Consider the following 16,021-nt stretch of genomic DNA (forward strand, 5'->3'; position numbering starts at 1 on the left):
TTCCTTATGAAGATGGTCCCTTTAAATTAAAAAAACAGATTGAAGGTCTTGGAGGATGATGTATCAGGTTGTAGATGGTTCAACTGGTGACTTTCTGCCTGTCTTGGCTTCTTGTAAATAAGATCATTCATCTCAATAGGGTCTGTCCTGGTAAAATACATTTAAATAAATAAATAAATCAGGCATGTGATTGTTATCAAGTAAGGAAATGAAAGGGTGTGAAAACCAAACTGAGACATATGCCTTAATAAGGGAACTTGCTGCTTGGAAACTTTGGATGAGGTCAGGCCAAGTTTTAAGAAGTGTTTATGTGACAATAATTTACAGCTGAACTAAAAATAGAAGCAGCTTGAGTAGCTTCATATTAACCAAACACTTAAGACAGTAGTAGGGTACTTGAATCAGTGCAATCCAATACAAGAGAGTAAGTTTGAAACTGGCAAAATTATCAAATATGTTAATATCAAAAAAGCCACTACTATCCAAACAACTTTCTGTAGTGTACTGGAGTTTATAAACGGCTGATCATTCTGGGCTTTCTTTATCCGTCTGTAAGTAGAAATGCACATAAGAAAACTCACACCACCACACGTTACTTCATCAGTTGGTTGGTTTATTTATCATTAGCAATGACACCAAATGTACTCTACTGTTTTCACTTGCTATCAGAGGAGAGATGCATTTTGAATTGTAAACAGTGAAAATGATAAAATGCATTTCAGAAACTCCTTACAAGCAGTGTATGACCAGGAGAAAAGAGCAGATGGGACCTGCTCTTGCTCATCTATTGTTATTTTTTTTTTAACAATACATGTCATCTTATAGTTTTGAGTCTCTCATATTTACATAGATACAGCTGGGCTCCACAGTCATCACCAGCAGAGACCTATTTGTATTTTGTTTTTGTTTCTTTTTAATGTGTTATCACATAGTTTTCTTAAAGAATTATATTTACAACCATAATGCCCCCAGCTGCCTGCTGCCAGGGGGTTAACACACAGTTAGAATCACTTGCTTAAAATTCATTTAACTACTTATGTTTCTTGAGAGTTTGTAAGTCAACCTTATAGCTCTACGTTTGTCTTTTTTTATGTCTCTTAACAAATAAAGTTAATACAGAGCTCAAGCTGTTCGTCTTTCCCATAAAAATTCAAAAATTATCCAAATAAATGAACAAACAATAATAAAATAAAAATAAAAAAAATATTGCACTTAAAGTTCAGGACAGCATTGGACCTGTTTGGTGGTTAAGAGGAGAAAGTGAGAGCTTTTAGCTGAGTGCTTAAGAGGAGGTGAGGGTGTCTGTAGAAGCATCCAGCTAAATAAATAGGCAAACTTTTGTACAATGTGAAGCATTGAGCAACTTCTGGTGTGTTGCTCAGTAGGTCTAGGGAGTGCAGTAGGAACCCTAACGCATATAAAAACAGTGAGAGTGTAGAAAAACAAAGAAGAGCTGAGATAAAGGTGAATCTGTCATAGCAATGTCCTGAGAATGCTTCCTCTGTTAGTCCTCAATGAGCTACAATGTTAAAGGAAATGTCGTTTGGCTGCGTGGATTCTCCTTCTTCTTGTTCCTTGTTGTAAACAGTCTTTGGAGACAGGAAGCAGGTCGTCTTTTTGTTCCATTTGTGAGTCTTTTAATGTGAGAGTGACACCATCACAGTCCTTCATGCTTTTGCGCATCTCTGCCTCCATCTTTGCCCTCGCTCACGGTATCTTTCCGCAGTCTTGGGATGAGCTGATTTGAAGCCTTGTGAAGGTGGAGGTGTTAACAGAGCCTAGCTTTCATTCAGACATCTTGTGTTTTCCCCGCTCAGTCATACAGAAAAAAGCTACAGGAAGAAGAAAAAGGACTTGGCGTCGTACCAGGAGCTTTGAAGTGGCTTCACAGAGAACAAGGTGGAGGAAAGGAGGGGAGGGAATTAAGGGGAAAAAAGTGACAAAACAGTACCGGACTGTCTTCATGTCTGCGGGGTTTTCAAACAACCCCTCCTTTTCTCCAGTACAACTGGACAAAACTTAAAAAAAAAAACACACAACAAACGAGACAGTGATCAGATAAGCGTCCTGCTCCTGCTCCGGCCCTCTCATGTGGGCGTGTGTATTTTTAGTAACATCCATGCATCCATTCATGAATCCACTCATTCATCCATCCACCTGGTAACTGTAAACCACATTCCTTGCAGTGCCATAGCTTTTCTTGTCCTTTCACATCATAAAATAAAAAAAATCATAGTGGACATGAGGACAAGACACAAAAAAGTAAAAAAAAAAAAAAAAAAAAGGCAAACACAGACCCTCACATCCCCCCCAAACAGTCTACTTTTTTCCTCGTCATCATCTTTGTCTTGTCTCTTATGATGAAGAGGACGTCGGAGTGGAGCTCTGCTTTTTTTGGTTGATTAAGTCCGAGTAGAGTTCTGAGCGCAGGAAGCGGGGGTATGAGTCCTTCTCCATCAGCCCGTATATCCGCCTCTGCGCTAGGTCAAAGCAGGAGCGCGTCACATTCTGCAGGTTGTCCTTCGTGTGATCTCTGGTGTATGAATCCAGATTGACCTGCAGGAGAAATAAGAAGAATGCATCACTCAGGAGGCTTAAAGGGGAAAAATGCATGCTCAATTCTGATGCTTTCTGCCGTTTTACTTACCTCTTTACAAGACTGGATAGCGATGTATTCTGCAAAGATTTTCTTGGCTTTCGACGCCATCTTGGACTGCGACTTGATCTTCTTGTATTCTTCGCATGCTAGCCAGAATTCCAGATTCTCTTCGCTGAATTCTGTGCGCAGAAATGCTCTGAATGCTGCCAGACCATCTGAAGGAAGAGAGGAGGAGAGTAAGGAAACAAGAAAGAGAGTTGACTGCCATGGCAACATCACAGCTAAAGCACTCCTTGGAGTCCCCAAAATAGCTCTGAGACGGCCTTTTGAGTCATGTGGCTGGAAAAGTGAGGCATGAAAAAAACCCTATATTGAAGCGTGTGAAGTGACATCACCCTGCTGACCCAATCCTTCCTCTCTCTGCAGCTTCACTCATGCTGCGTGTGAACAATGAGGTGTCTGTTTTAGTGTAAGTCACTCTGCGCTTTTTTAAAGTTTCACTCCAGTTAATGATTTGAGGAAGACTGCATCCAGGAGAAAGAATAGCAGGAAGCAGAGCCACCCACCGCTCCGGTCTGCACCTTTCCGTTCCCATGAATCACAGAATGCTGTGATAGAGTGAGCCAGAGCACGCGGTCATCCCTTACCTCACTCTGGTGAGCAGAAGTGAGGTAAGAGGAAATTAGGGGAAAGGGGGAATGAAGCTCAATGAGGAACAGATGTAGCGCTGGATTTGTGTCAGGGTTTTTTCCCTTTAGGAGAAACTAGGGCTTAAACTTTTGAGGGTGAACTGTGGGAAACAAAACAAAAAAGATGTCTGCAGGTAGTTTCCCTCCTTTTTTTCTGTGGACTCTGTTTCCGTTTGGATTAAAGGAGCAATCTGCCCATTCACGGCTGCAATATGTGAGTGCATGTGTGTAATCCATTCATGAGTGCATGCTTGTTTCCTGTGCTCACCACCCTCCCCCAACAACTCATGCAAGCTCTCTGTATCTGCTGATTTACAGCACAAGAAAAGACTCCAAAAAGAAGAGGAAGAAGGAAAATTAAAGGAGAGGAATAAAACTTACATTTGTGTGCCAGCAGCTTGTCCAGCGAGTCCCCCCATTTGAGCGCTTCCTCCGGGGTGGGCCTGCAGATAAAAGCAGAGCGGTTCTTTAACAAGCCCATCTCAGCCAGGTTTCTCATTGTGTGACCCATCCGCAGAACTTTGGTCTACGCAGGACGGGTGGAAGTCAATAAATCCTCTCCTCTGCTCACATTCAGCTCAGCTTCTTTACAACACTGTGAATCTCTCTGCTCCAGCCTGGTGGGGGGAAGGCTTTTATATTCCCACTCAATGCAACTTAGAAGGCAGGAGGGGCGGGGCTAAAGGAGACCAATGGGGACGCGCTGACAGGTTCAGAGCCCTCCTCCCCCCACTGGTGTCTGTCTGCCCCCTGCTGCCTCATCCTTTCTGTACTCAGCTGTAAAGCTTGTCTTAACACACTGTAATCCACATCTGAGACCTGACTTGAACCTTAAGGGTGTTTTGATTGTTTAGGGCATGTTTATATGAATTTTGACAATGGATTTGAATATCAGCGTCACTCTGACGTCTTTTTTATTATCACAGCTCTGACGTCTTTTCTTAAATCTAAGCACAAAAATTTGAATGATCTTATAATTTATCTTCTTTTACATTTCCTGTCCACATGTTGTATTCATGATAATAACTTTAAAAAATCACAATGATCCTTTGTTTGAGCACTCCTACAGTGTCTTACTGTTCATGTCGTATTGTGATGTACACATAACTGACACTTTTGCATATTCTTCCTCACATACACATGCTTAAGCTCATATTTTTATGCTCTTATTCGGTGAAGGAGCTATTATTTCACCCAAATTCCCTCCATAGGAATGAATAAAATATCTCTGATTATGACTGTCTTGTATTCAAATTGCCTGCCACATTTTTACCTTGTATTTTGGTATATGTCAGAAATATGTTTGAAACGTTTGGTTTTCAACACCACTTTTAAAGGCCTTTTATTTACACACAAGCCTTACATTGCTATGCAGATGATATTTTGATGTATACATCAAGGAATCTTCATGTGTTCATGGAAAATATTGTCAAATCAATGAAGGTAAAATCAGGAAAATACCAAATATATAAAAAAAGAGCTTCTAAACTGTTAAAAGGCTCTCTGACAGGCATATGCTTTACCCACTTGAATTATTTATGTCATTATAGATTAAATATGTCTACATCAAAAAACATGAATAAAATTCGTCCCGATATTTTCATGTTTATATGTCATATCTCTGCTTTTATTATGAAGGAGCAACTGTAAGGTCCACATTCTCTCCTTGGCCTTAAATAAAGAATCTCTGATTTTGATAGTTTTGTATTTAAGTGTCATTTTTTGCTTATATTTCAGTATATTCTAAGTCTTAACCTCTTATTTTTGCTCAATGCTATATGCCTTGAGAAACATGCAACGTTATGAATGTTTGTATTTAACTATAATATGTAAGGCCCTTCATAAATTCCTTCCTTGTGTTGCTTTGTTGATGATATTTCAACTTATATGTCAAAAATGTATCAGGTTTTCCTAGAAAATCGATGTGAAATCAACAAAGTCCAACTTTAGAAGTACTTTTATTTCAAAAGAACTCAAATGCAGTGAAAATGCTCTCAGACATCAATGCCATTATAAGGGTTAAAAAAGTCCCCAAAAACCCTTCATAAAAATATTATTATGAATAATTCCCCATACTTTTTTGGGTTTAATCTTTCAATCCACTTCTGGCCTGATCAAAACTCCCAAATGCTACCTAAACACTTCAAGGGTTAATCCTTTAAATGTCTGTTGGATTTAACAACGTCACTGTTGTTTGTATTCAGTATTTGTTTTGGGGCTTTTTTGCCTTTATTCATAGAAGAGGACAGAGGATAGACTCGGAAACAGTGATCAGAGAGTGGGGAAGGACAGCCACAAGCTGGACTTAAACCGGTACTGCCTACGTACATGGGGCGTGACCTAACCACTAGGCCATCTGCACCCTGTCACTGTTGTTTATTTATGGGACAATAATCCTTATTTTCTTATTTTCTATATAATAAATAAGAACTTAATGGGAAATCCAATGGCTTATTGGGGTAGTACATTTAAAACTGGACACTGCACAAAAGCTGATTTTGATACATAATTTATGGATGCACCATTTGCATGTACATGCCTTAAAGACCAGATATGATTTTGAAAATGGATGATCTTGTAAGGCATTGTTTCCCAAACATTTTTCCCTTGCGTCCCTCCTACATGTACCTGAGAAAAGTGAAGCCCCCCAGGACCCAAGAAAGAAGAAAAAGTGGCACACTGCCACCAAAAATCAACATAGATTTTAACTGTTTCACTGATAAACCCCCCAAAAAGGCCTGTGCATGCTTTTCTTATCAAAAGATTGTTGTATAAATAACTTAAGAACTTATTTATCATGGCTTGAATCAATATTTGAAAATTTAATTTTGGCAGCCTCAATACAGACAAAGCCTAGCAACCCCCCCTAAGATTCTTGGCGGGTCCTGGACCCAAGGTTGTGAACCAATGTTGTAAGACATACACTTGATGAACTGCAACGTGATTCACTTAAATACATACTTTAGAGGGGATGGGAAAAAATATATTGGTTGTAGCCTCTTGAACACCAAAAATGGCTAAAAATCTAAGAGACAGGAGTGACATAGCAATGCTAAGACCAAGGATGAAAATGAAAGATCTTGGAAACTGAAAGTTTTTGCAGTTTTTCATAAAATTCCCCCATGTTTTGGGGGTTGATTTCAAACAATTCTTCAGTTTTACAGGGTGTTAGAGGGCTAAGGGTCTAAATGGGTTAATCAAACTGGCCATTTAAGGGTTAAAATTCTAACAATGTCTAAATATTTGATATTTTTGATCAGAACTAAAGCTGATTGAAGGATTTAACCCCTAAAAGTTGGTACAAATAATTATATATGAAGTTTTATGAATGTTTTTGGTTCTTAATGGGCTTAAAGGACAGTAAATTTGTACAGTGTATCATACACCTAATTAAAGAAATAGAATTTTAAAAATCCAGTGAGAACAAGCCTTCTTGGAAAAAAAATGCCATTTTGCAATTGAAAAATAAAAAGTTAGAAATGGCTTAAAGGTCAATAATGCTACCAAAGGGCTAAACAAGGGACTTTAATTTATTTGGTAAAGCCTTTGCTTGGCAGAGTATAGCTTTTAATATTAAAATAAATTAACCAATTATCTTTAATATTTTCATGGGGATTTAGAAAGGTTACAAACTTCAACATGTCTGATCTACTTTTTAAGTCTTTCTCAATCACTAAATCACATGTATGGAAACAAAGTAAGAGCTAAATATAGCAGGGATCTAAGATATTTCATCCATGTGATATCCAAACTTGACTTTCATACAAATATTTTCTCTAAAATTAGATAAACAGCATTCAAACTGTCTCCCTTTCCCTCCCTCTGACGTGCTACAGCTCCACAAACATTCTCTCATTCATTTCATTAATTCCACACATAACAGGCACACTCCCATCCCTCCGACTGCCCACACGTCTGTCTTCCAAGGCCAGGTCACGACCGGGTATTGTGGCGAGACCCGGAAAAACAGTCTGACATCCACCCACATGCACACGCCGTCAGGAAGAGGCCACTTACTTGACTGACTTCATAGATTTGTCCAGCTTGCCAGCTGGGTTGCTTCCTGGGGATTCATTCCTCCTCCGCAGGAACGCCAGCCGATTCTTCATGTCTTTGGCCCTGAGTGGAGGAAAGATAGAAAGGAGGAGAGAGATGGCAAAGGAGCAGAGAGGGAGAGAAAGATTTATGGATTTAGGAGGAGGATGAAAAGTGATGAAAGAAGAAGAAAAGAGGGAGACAAAAAGAAAGAAAGAGTGTTGAGTCCCAGTCCAAAGTCCACATTTAAACAATCCAAGGGCTGGAGATCATCAATAAAGTTCTTCAGCACTGTAAATCCACATGAATCAGACCCATCAATGCCAGAAAAGAGGAAAATAAATGCTTTCTGTTTACATTTCTGTCTTCAGTCTTGGTTGAGAGTTAGAATTTCTCCAAAAAGGCCGATTTCAAGCTCCCTCTCCTCGCTGTCTCGCCTGTCAATCTGATATCTCTCCGCTGTCGAGATGTGTCCCTGGCAGGTTCCTCGGCAGGGACTGAGTGAAAGTGACAGAGAAGGAGGAGAGAGACTCAATCCTCACTCCTCTGTTTCATCACGCCATTCCTCAAAGTGTGCCCACAGGGGGCCACAGGGAGGAAGCTGACCCCAAGGGCCATGGCAACAGCAGTGACCCTCCTAGTGCAGGATCCAAAACCCTCCTGACCGGCCCACCTCACCTTTTCTCACCTTCGCCCAATGCAGATCTACTACCTTAAACCGCAGCCCCTCAGTCCCTTACATTCCCATAATCCCCTGGTGCGTGTCCTGGCTTTTCCCGACCTGGTGCACGTGCTGCCTCACTGGGACGCGACCTCACTCAACACCCATTTCCTGAGTCCCTGCTTTTTTGATTTCCACTGTGGATTGCTCTGGCCCGCTAATAATGCAGCGCTGAAGTGGCCCTAATCACTGCAAGCTGTCCCTCTGCCAACCCAAAGCCCCCCCAAGGAGAGAAAGCACGCCCCAAATTAAGACCAAGGCTTCCAGTAATAGATATCTGTCAAACATGCATACGCAGGAGGGGGTGGAAGCCCCCACAGCTGCAGATTAGCACAAACACAGAGCTCCAAAATATCCAGATGGGGATGAGAGATTTCAAGAATCACCCCCCTCCGTTTGTGCCAACTCATGCCCACTTCACTGCCGCTTTCATGCCAGCCACAGGTGTTGGAAAACTCCCCTCGTGTGTGCATGTGCATGTGAAGGGAAGTGGCAGAGACAGATAATTTATGCACGTTCAAACATACGTGGCAAAAAGAAAGTGAACAGAGAACACAGTCAGCTGTCTGAGGTGAGTTTTTCCAACAGGAGAGGTAGAAACATGCCCGCACACATGAGACAAGATGACTGTACGAGCTGTTGGAAGTGGATGAATGGGTCTTTTAGAATCAGGTTAAAGGTGACTTTGTGGGGGTTTGATTTGAGTGTGTTTTGGTTTGGGGGGTTGAGCCGGGGCAGGTTACTTAAGTTCATGAAGGGATGTATGAGAGGCCTTTTTTGGCCAAATAGGTGGTTTTGGAAATTAATGCACAACCAATATGAAAAAACAGTTAGTTTAGGTGGGGCATCTTAAAAAAAAAAAAAAAACAAGTTGAATGTTTTTTTCTTCTTTCAGGCAAGGTAAGGAAAGTTTTGATCTGATTTTATTATATGTAACTCATATATAAAGCAGCTGAAACAAGCTTACAAGACACCAATGAATCTGCTGAGACCAGAAACAAAGGCAAACTCAGGAAAAATATTCAAGAAAAAACATCCCATTGTTTTTTTTTACCATACATCAGGACTATACCATACAGTAGTGTATGAAACAAACAATGTGATACATTAGTATACAACGTAAGCAATCTATCACAATATGATACCATACAAGTCAAAGTGATATGTAGAGAGACAATAAAATAAAATGCTATAAGCTGGAGGATATGAAGCAATGTGATGCAATCTGAAAAATGCTATAAAATACCGTATGATATAATAAGATATGATACGATATGATACAATGTGAAGCAGAACAATATGACTGGCAATATGACACAACACAATATGATACAATAGTGTATAAGAAACGATATGATAGATATGAGATCACACTTTACCATACATCAGGACTATACCATAACATTCTATGCCATGCCTTACCATACCATGACATTCTATGTCATGCCTTACCATACCATAACATTCTATGTCATGCCTTACCATACCATAACATTCTACGTCATGCCTTACCATACCATAACATTCTATGCCATGCCATGCCTTACAATACCATAACATTTTCTGCCATGCCACACAATAGTATGCCATGCCTTGCCTTACCATGCCATAACATTCTATGCCATGCCATGCCTACTTCTCTAATTTTATTTTATATTAGGTTTGTTGGCACAGAATAAAGTTTGAATAACTGAAATGATTTTCACATTGAAATTTTAGATATTCAGTTAGTTTTATTTAACTATAATATCCTTGGATGGGATATAGTATAATTTCATGCTGGAGACAATTCAACACAACATATGAAGCAACATGTTACAACACATTACAATACCATAGAAGGTGATGATACAACTTATAATATGACATGATGCTATACTACATGATATAAAGCATCAGGATGCAAAGAAGTATGCTATGACATAGGATGTGATGCAATATCATACCAAGCAATACCATCTGACACAATAGGATACAATATGATCAGATACGATATAATACCTTATGTGTCCCATGACAACAATATCATCACAATACAATGATTCTAATTTAACTTGTAGTGAGACATGAAACACTAAGTGTGTCTTAAAGCTTAATCATGAAGATGAATGTATTTGTTTGTTTCACCTTTTACCACACTAGTGTATTTTCTAATCCAGCACAGTCCCGCTGTCTTCTTTGTCTTCTTGTATCTAACTGCCTAAGGGTGCACTCACACTGGGCCCAGTTGTCATATAGGTCGTTTCTGAAGCTTGTGTGTCCCCCCTCTCTAGTCCTGTGCTGTTCTGCATTCACACTGGGCCTTGGCACGGAGATGTTCTCACGTCGTTATATGACAGCAGAGTTTACAAAAACATGCGGTGTCATAGAGTCAGCCCAATATAAAAATACACAGACAACACGACAGTAACTTCACTCACCTTGTGGATTATTTTGAGTCATTTTGGTCCGATACGCTCTCTAACACTTTGCTATTGTTTACAGTTATTGTTGAGAGGAACAGTCGTATAATTATATGTCATATGCATGTTGCACACTGCTTTTGTACATGCTTGAGCAATTGTAGTGAGACAAAGCCGGCACCTCTTTTATCTATACATGTGCTCAGGAAATGCACCATACCAATTTACTCTCACTCATGTCATAAGCATCATTGTAAAGAGGCATGAAGTGGTGACGTGATGAGTCAGTCTGGATGGAAAACTATTTTGAATGTTGTATCAAAAGATCAATTTGATGATTAAACAGGACAGGAATGCTGAATATTAAACATTTGCTCCACCAGGATGCTGCTGGTGCACCAGAGTGTTTCACAGATTTAAAAATACATTGTATTGAACACGTCATAATAGGGATTATACTAAAGAAAGATTCATTTTCACCCCTTTCACACCATCTCTTACACTTGTGGATAAATAATTCTGTTGACTTTGAGGTAAGGAGGTGGAAATGTTCAATGCAAAGAGAAAAAATGACAACAGAGGCATAGAAATTTTCATTTGAGGAAGCAGATTTTTCTGTCAAAAGCCAGAGAGAAAAAAAAAGGCACATTCTCACTTCAAACCCTAAGGAACACCTGAGCTTCCTCGCACCGTCACTGCTGAAGTGATGACTCATCCATTGATTGAAAATAAAGCGAACGCCCTGCATGAAGCAGTGTTACACCACATGCAGAACTGCTGCACAAAATTCAGGCCTCTCTTTCATCTTTAACAGCCTGAAGGACATTATTACCCAAATAAAACCCCCACTTGCTGTTAAATAAAGTCATAACATCAGAGCAGGATTCATTAGGCTGTTCTATTTTTAGCTTGCACTCAAGGCAATTAGGTCTTGAGCTATGCAAAAAAAGGGAGCCGGTGCGTGTGAAGAGGATGAGAAACTTTGCTTTTATGAGCGCTGGAAAATGTTTTGTTGGCAAACAAAAGGTGGTGTATTATTTATGTCTGGTTTTATACAAGCTGCGCTTGCATGGGAATGATGTAACTGTGATGTCACTTAAAAGGAAATGCATGTTTCTATCCTGCCACCATGTGGGTGGCACTGGATACTGCAAACACAAAGGACGTGACACTTTAAAGCACCGCTGCCACACAGACTGCTTACAATGCATTCTTTGACTCGAGCCGCTGCAACAATTTCAGCTTGCAACATAGTCTGATTTATGTTTCTAATAATTGTGAGGACATAAACACTTCTCTAGATGAAAACAAATGGTAAATATTATGGAGACGCTCCAGTCAAACAAGAACATATAACTGCAACACTTAAGCAACACTTTCCTCCGCAAGACTGCAGTCGCACTGGATGGCATCCCTGCATATACAGACTTTAAACACTGCTGCTTTTAGCCATAAAAACTACCTAAAGAAAGGCAGACACATTCTTCACCTTCAAACAGGCTTATTTAGAGGGTTAAGATTATTTCTGTTCCCCCAGACACACAGATTAGCATCAGTATTACACCAGAGATTAGCAATATTAGCTAACTATTACTAATCCCCTTAATAGAACAACACCAGCACCATTAGCACACAGAGCAGAGCTTCTCCAAGGAAACTCCTAACTCCTGAGACTGTAGATTTGAATACTATTCATACATTGCAATACACTTTTACATTAGACACAAACAAAAAACAGTGTATTTACAAAAGGAAGGCCCAGTTTCCATGTACCATGCTAAAGCACACCTTATCACTCCCCTGCGGGCCAGCAGTCACAGTGCTCCAAGCCCAACTGGAAAAGGGTTTATCTATAGGCTTGCAGGCAGCAGTTTCAGGCCTGCAGTTTCAGGACACCTAAAAGAGTTTTACTTGGTGGAAAAGGCTCTGCTAAAAGATCCTCCCTGGGTTAGTCAAGCAATATGCTTTGACTTTCTCCATTTATGACAATGAATACAATAAAATTAGATCAAAAGCTATTCATCCATAGTAGCATGAATTTAAGCCACCAACCTGCTTCGCCATTCAAACACTACAGTAGTGCTAGCCTGTATGGCTCAGGTTAGTTTTGGAGCTGCGCATGACAGGCAGAACCTTCATCCAATCACCTTTCAAGAGTTTTTTGAAACGTCTTGCCCTTTTCCAAATGCTTTTTATGGGAGATTTCTGAAATGAAGGTAAAATATATCCATGCAATGGATATACGAAACAGTCTATCTGGTGTGTTGGGCTATAAAAATGGGGCTGTACCTTTAAATTTTCCCCCTTGTTTCTTGCTCTTTTGTGCTAACGAGGCTTATTCTCATAGTCCCTCAGCATAAAGAAGTGTTTAAAGTAGGAACCTCACTCAGTAAAGAAACAACAGTGAAGTTTACAGTATCTCTCCAGCTGAGCTGGCACTAAAATCATACTGTACCAGACTCTAAGCATTCATTACACACCATGACCCCTTCACTTAACCTAATCTGCTAAAAGACTGACACATGCTCTGCAGAGGATTATCACATTAGGATCATCTTTGATCTAACATGCCGCCACTACAAAATGAACCACACTGCTTCCCATACGTGCAGCTCGGGCCTTGTGTGTACACACGCCTGATTGTCTGCTTGTGTGAGGAAGATTTATGTGCTCAAGTGAAGGAGCAAGAGGTCTTTAGTTTTGCAATTATCTGCAGGTTTCCGTCCTCTTTATTCCCTCTTTGCTTGGCTCACATTAGACGTGCTAATAGCACCCCGCTGGCTATTCCTGGTGTTCTGTAAAAGTAGGCCGCACTCCCAGGGAAAGGCTCTGGGAGCACATGTGGGGAGAGCTGCAGACAGACAGACGTACTGCAGAGCACAAAGCACCGAGACAAATCCACAGCTCTGCTTAAACCCCACTTTTTTAAGCTTGCATTGTTTCCCACAGTGATAGGAGTTAGTTTGTAAAGCCTGGCGTGTGAGGTCGGGGGTGCAGCAGCGAGAAGTGAGAGGGGGATAGAGGTGCAGGAGATGAAATGTGCACAACGTGTTAGCGTGTTTTGATTCACTCTGCAACTTTCTATTTACAGAAGGCTGTGTGTGTCTGTGTGTGTGTGGGTGTGGGTGTGTGGGTGTGTGTGCGTGTGTGTAGTGGATACAGGACAGGGCAGACAAATAACACCAAGCAAGTGTGAGGGAATGTTTGGGTATCCATTTCTGGACACATGTAATAGGTCAAGAGTTGAGTCAAAAGGCCTGTCTTTGCAGATTTGTATGCATCATTTCTGTTTTCTTTATATGTTTTTAACTGCCTATTATTATTTTGCTTTTATAGCATGCACAGGAAGGGTTGTCACAGTACTCGAGCCTACACAGAAGTCATAAGCACTTGATACTGGGTCATTTTTTACTTTTAATTACCAAAAATTGCCCATAAACCTATGCACACTGTCTAAATTGCACAAAAATGTTGGAAATGTTCCATTATCAAAACATTGCCAATGCTTTTGTGCAATTTAGATGTTTTTTTTTTTGCAATTCTTGATATAATATGAATACGATTCATCGTTAAAATAACAGATTGCATCATTTTAAGACACATGGCATTGAAAAGAATCAAAGCATCTGGCATTTTGCCAACATAAATAGGCATTTTTTTGTATTAACTATGTTCAAAATTGGAAAAAAGGGCACTAGAATCAACTTTAACTCTTTATGGACACTAAGTGGAGTGTGATCAGAATATTTTAGGTGATTATCATGTCCGTTTTCCAAATGCAAAGCAGTCCAGAGCAGTGATTTTGTAAAAATATGCACAATCAATACAGCTCTTCATTTAAAATAATGAGAAAGTTGCACCATATTCCTAGAAGAACTATAAAAAAAAAGGAAATTGTCCTCAATTTCCTCCATAAATATAACACCATCTCATTCACAGTCTCACTCAAAAAAGTCAGCTCTATTTCTGAGCAAACTCACCTTCCTAGCCACCAAGACCACATGAGCGCTCCTATTCCTGAAATCCAGGCTGCGTATAATAAGAAAAAAGGGGCAGCCTCAAGTTAGAAGTTAAAAAAGCTGCCTCTTCTAAAATAGTTAGCCTCACGGGGGATCCTTTCTCCCTCACTGCGACTGTCAAATGAGATCCACGTAGAGGTCACATAGCTTCCTACCAGCTTGAGAGGAACCGCTCCTATGGGACACAAAAAAACAGCCCCCACCCTCGCCTCCCTTCCTTCCTTCCTCAGCCTCCCCTCTGATGTTTCTAATTCCTGATAAGGAAAACACAAGAGCTTGCATAAACAAGGGCTGCGCTCTTACCTTTCCAGGTACTTCTCAGAGAAATCGACCATAGTGTGAAACATGGGTGCCGGCCTGTGCGCGGGTTCACTCGCTGCATGTAAGCGTGTGTCAGGAGTGCTGGCGCTCGGGGTCCAGGGGTTTTGTTTGACAATCACATTCCTCTAACCCCTGAGAGGCTCTTGTGGAGCTTTTTATAGTCAGGAGGGTCTGGAGAAGGCGGACCCTCGGGTCAACCAATCACAAAGCAGTGTTTAGACAGGATGGAATCTTTCCACTGGGGCCTGGTCAGGATTTGGGTTTTAATGGGTTTGTAGATTAAGATGACAGTGGCAGAGAAGTGATCAGACTACTGTTAAGATGATTTCATCTTTGAAAGAAACACAGTGGTTGAATCTACACCAGTGGTTCCCAAAAAGTGGTGTGCCATGAGCCAAGACTGGGAAATTTGTGCAACTGTACATCATTACTACAACTATGCAGCAACTAAAGATAGTGGAACATGTTTTAAAGAGCTGGTTTGTATTGATATGATGGGCCTTGAGAGTTTGTCTTATCTTAGGTGTGCCTTGAGCAAAAAAGTTCAAAAAGCACTGATCTATACCAAAGAATCCACATATTCAATATTTCTCAGTAGTTATACTGCACTTGATTCTAGTGATCCTCTGTTTTTATGTTACTGATTTATTCTAATGAGGCTGCAGGTATCTCAAGAGGCATGATGTGATGCTAAAAAGAAGCTGCAGTGGTAACTGTGTAAGTTATACAGATGAAATGGCAGTTGTTGCTTATATATCAACACTATGTGTTGTTGAATATATCCAAAGTATCAGCAAAAGAGTAGAAAAATCAGATTGGCAGACAGGGCAAGACTGAAGTGGCTTCATGTGGTTCTGCAGCTGTAGCATGATATGAAGCCATAGCATCAGCTCATTTGCTCACAGTGGATTTTCCTGTATGTAATCTGTCGTACCTCTTCTGGTGCCTTTACACATGCCCAAAACTTTGAAACATTCTAGGGGCACAAGGCTGCACACAGCAGACATCCATAAACACATGCAGCTGGTATTACCTCTTGAAATCAAAACGCTCCCCACCCTGCCGACCTTTAAAACGTGCCTTATTGTCATTTAATTATTTATCCCTGTGTTCTTGTTTGCTTGTGCTCTATTTCTACATTTTTACTGTGCAGCACTTTAGTTAACTTTAATGTTTTTAAATGTGCTACATTAATAAAGTGGATTGGATTGGACATCTGAAAGTGCATGAGCAGT

General features: G+C 40.3%; 1 protein-coding gene across 3 annotated transcripts in view; it reads right to left on the minus strand.

Annotated features, from left to right (window-relative positions):
• Positions 1–596: 596 nt before the first annotated feature.
• rgs3a (regulator of G protein signaling 3a) overlaps positions 597–16,021 on the minus strand; it is a 299,175-nt gene continuing 283,750 nt past the window's right edge. For all 3 annotated transcript variants that reach the window (XM_041810282.1, XM_041810284.1, XM_041810283.1), the window contains 4 exons: positions 7,306–7,407; positions 3,670–3,731; positions 2,648–2,814; positions 597–2,556 (listed from right to left, as the gene is read on the minus strand). In XM_041810282.1, coding sequence (XP_041666216.1) covers positions 2,356–2,556; positions 2,648–2,814; positions 3,670–3,731; positions 7,306–7,407 — 532 coding nt within the window. In that variant the 3' untranslated portion in view covers positions 597–2,355. The remainder of the gene's footprint in view (positions 2,557–2,647; positions 2,815–3,669; positions 3,732–7,305; positions 7,408–16,021) is intronic.

The sequence above is a fragment of the Cheilinus undulatus genome, linkage group 17, assembly GCF_018320785.1.
Source record: "Cheilinus undulatus linkage group 17, ASM1832078v1, whole genome shotgun sequence".
Taxonomy (NCBI): Eukaryota; Metazoa; Chordata; class Actinopteri; order Labriformes; family Labridae; genus Cheilinus; species Cheilinus undulatus.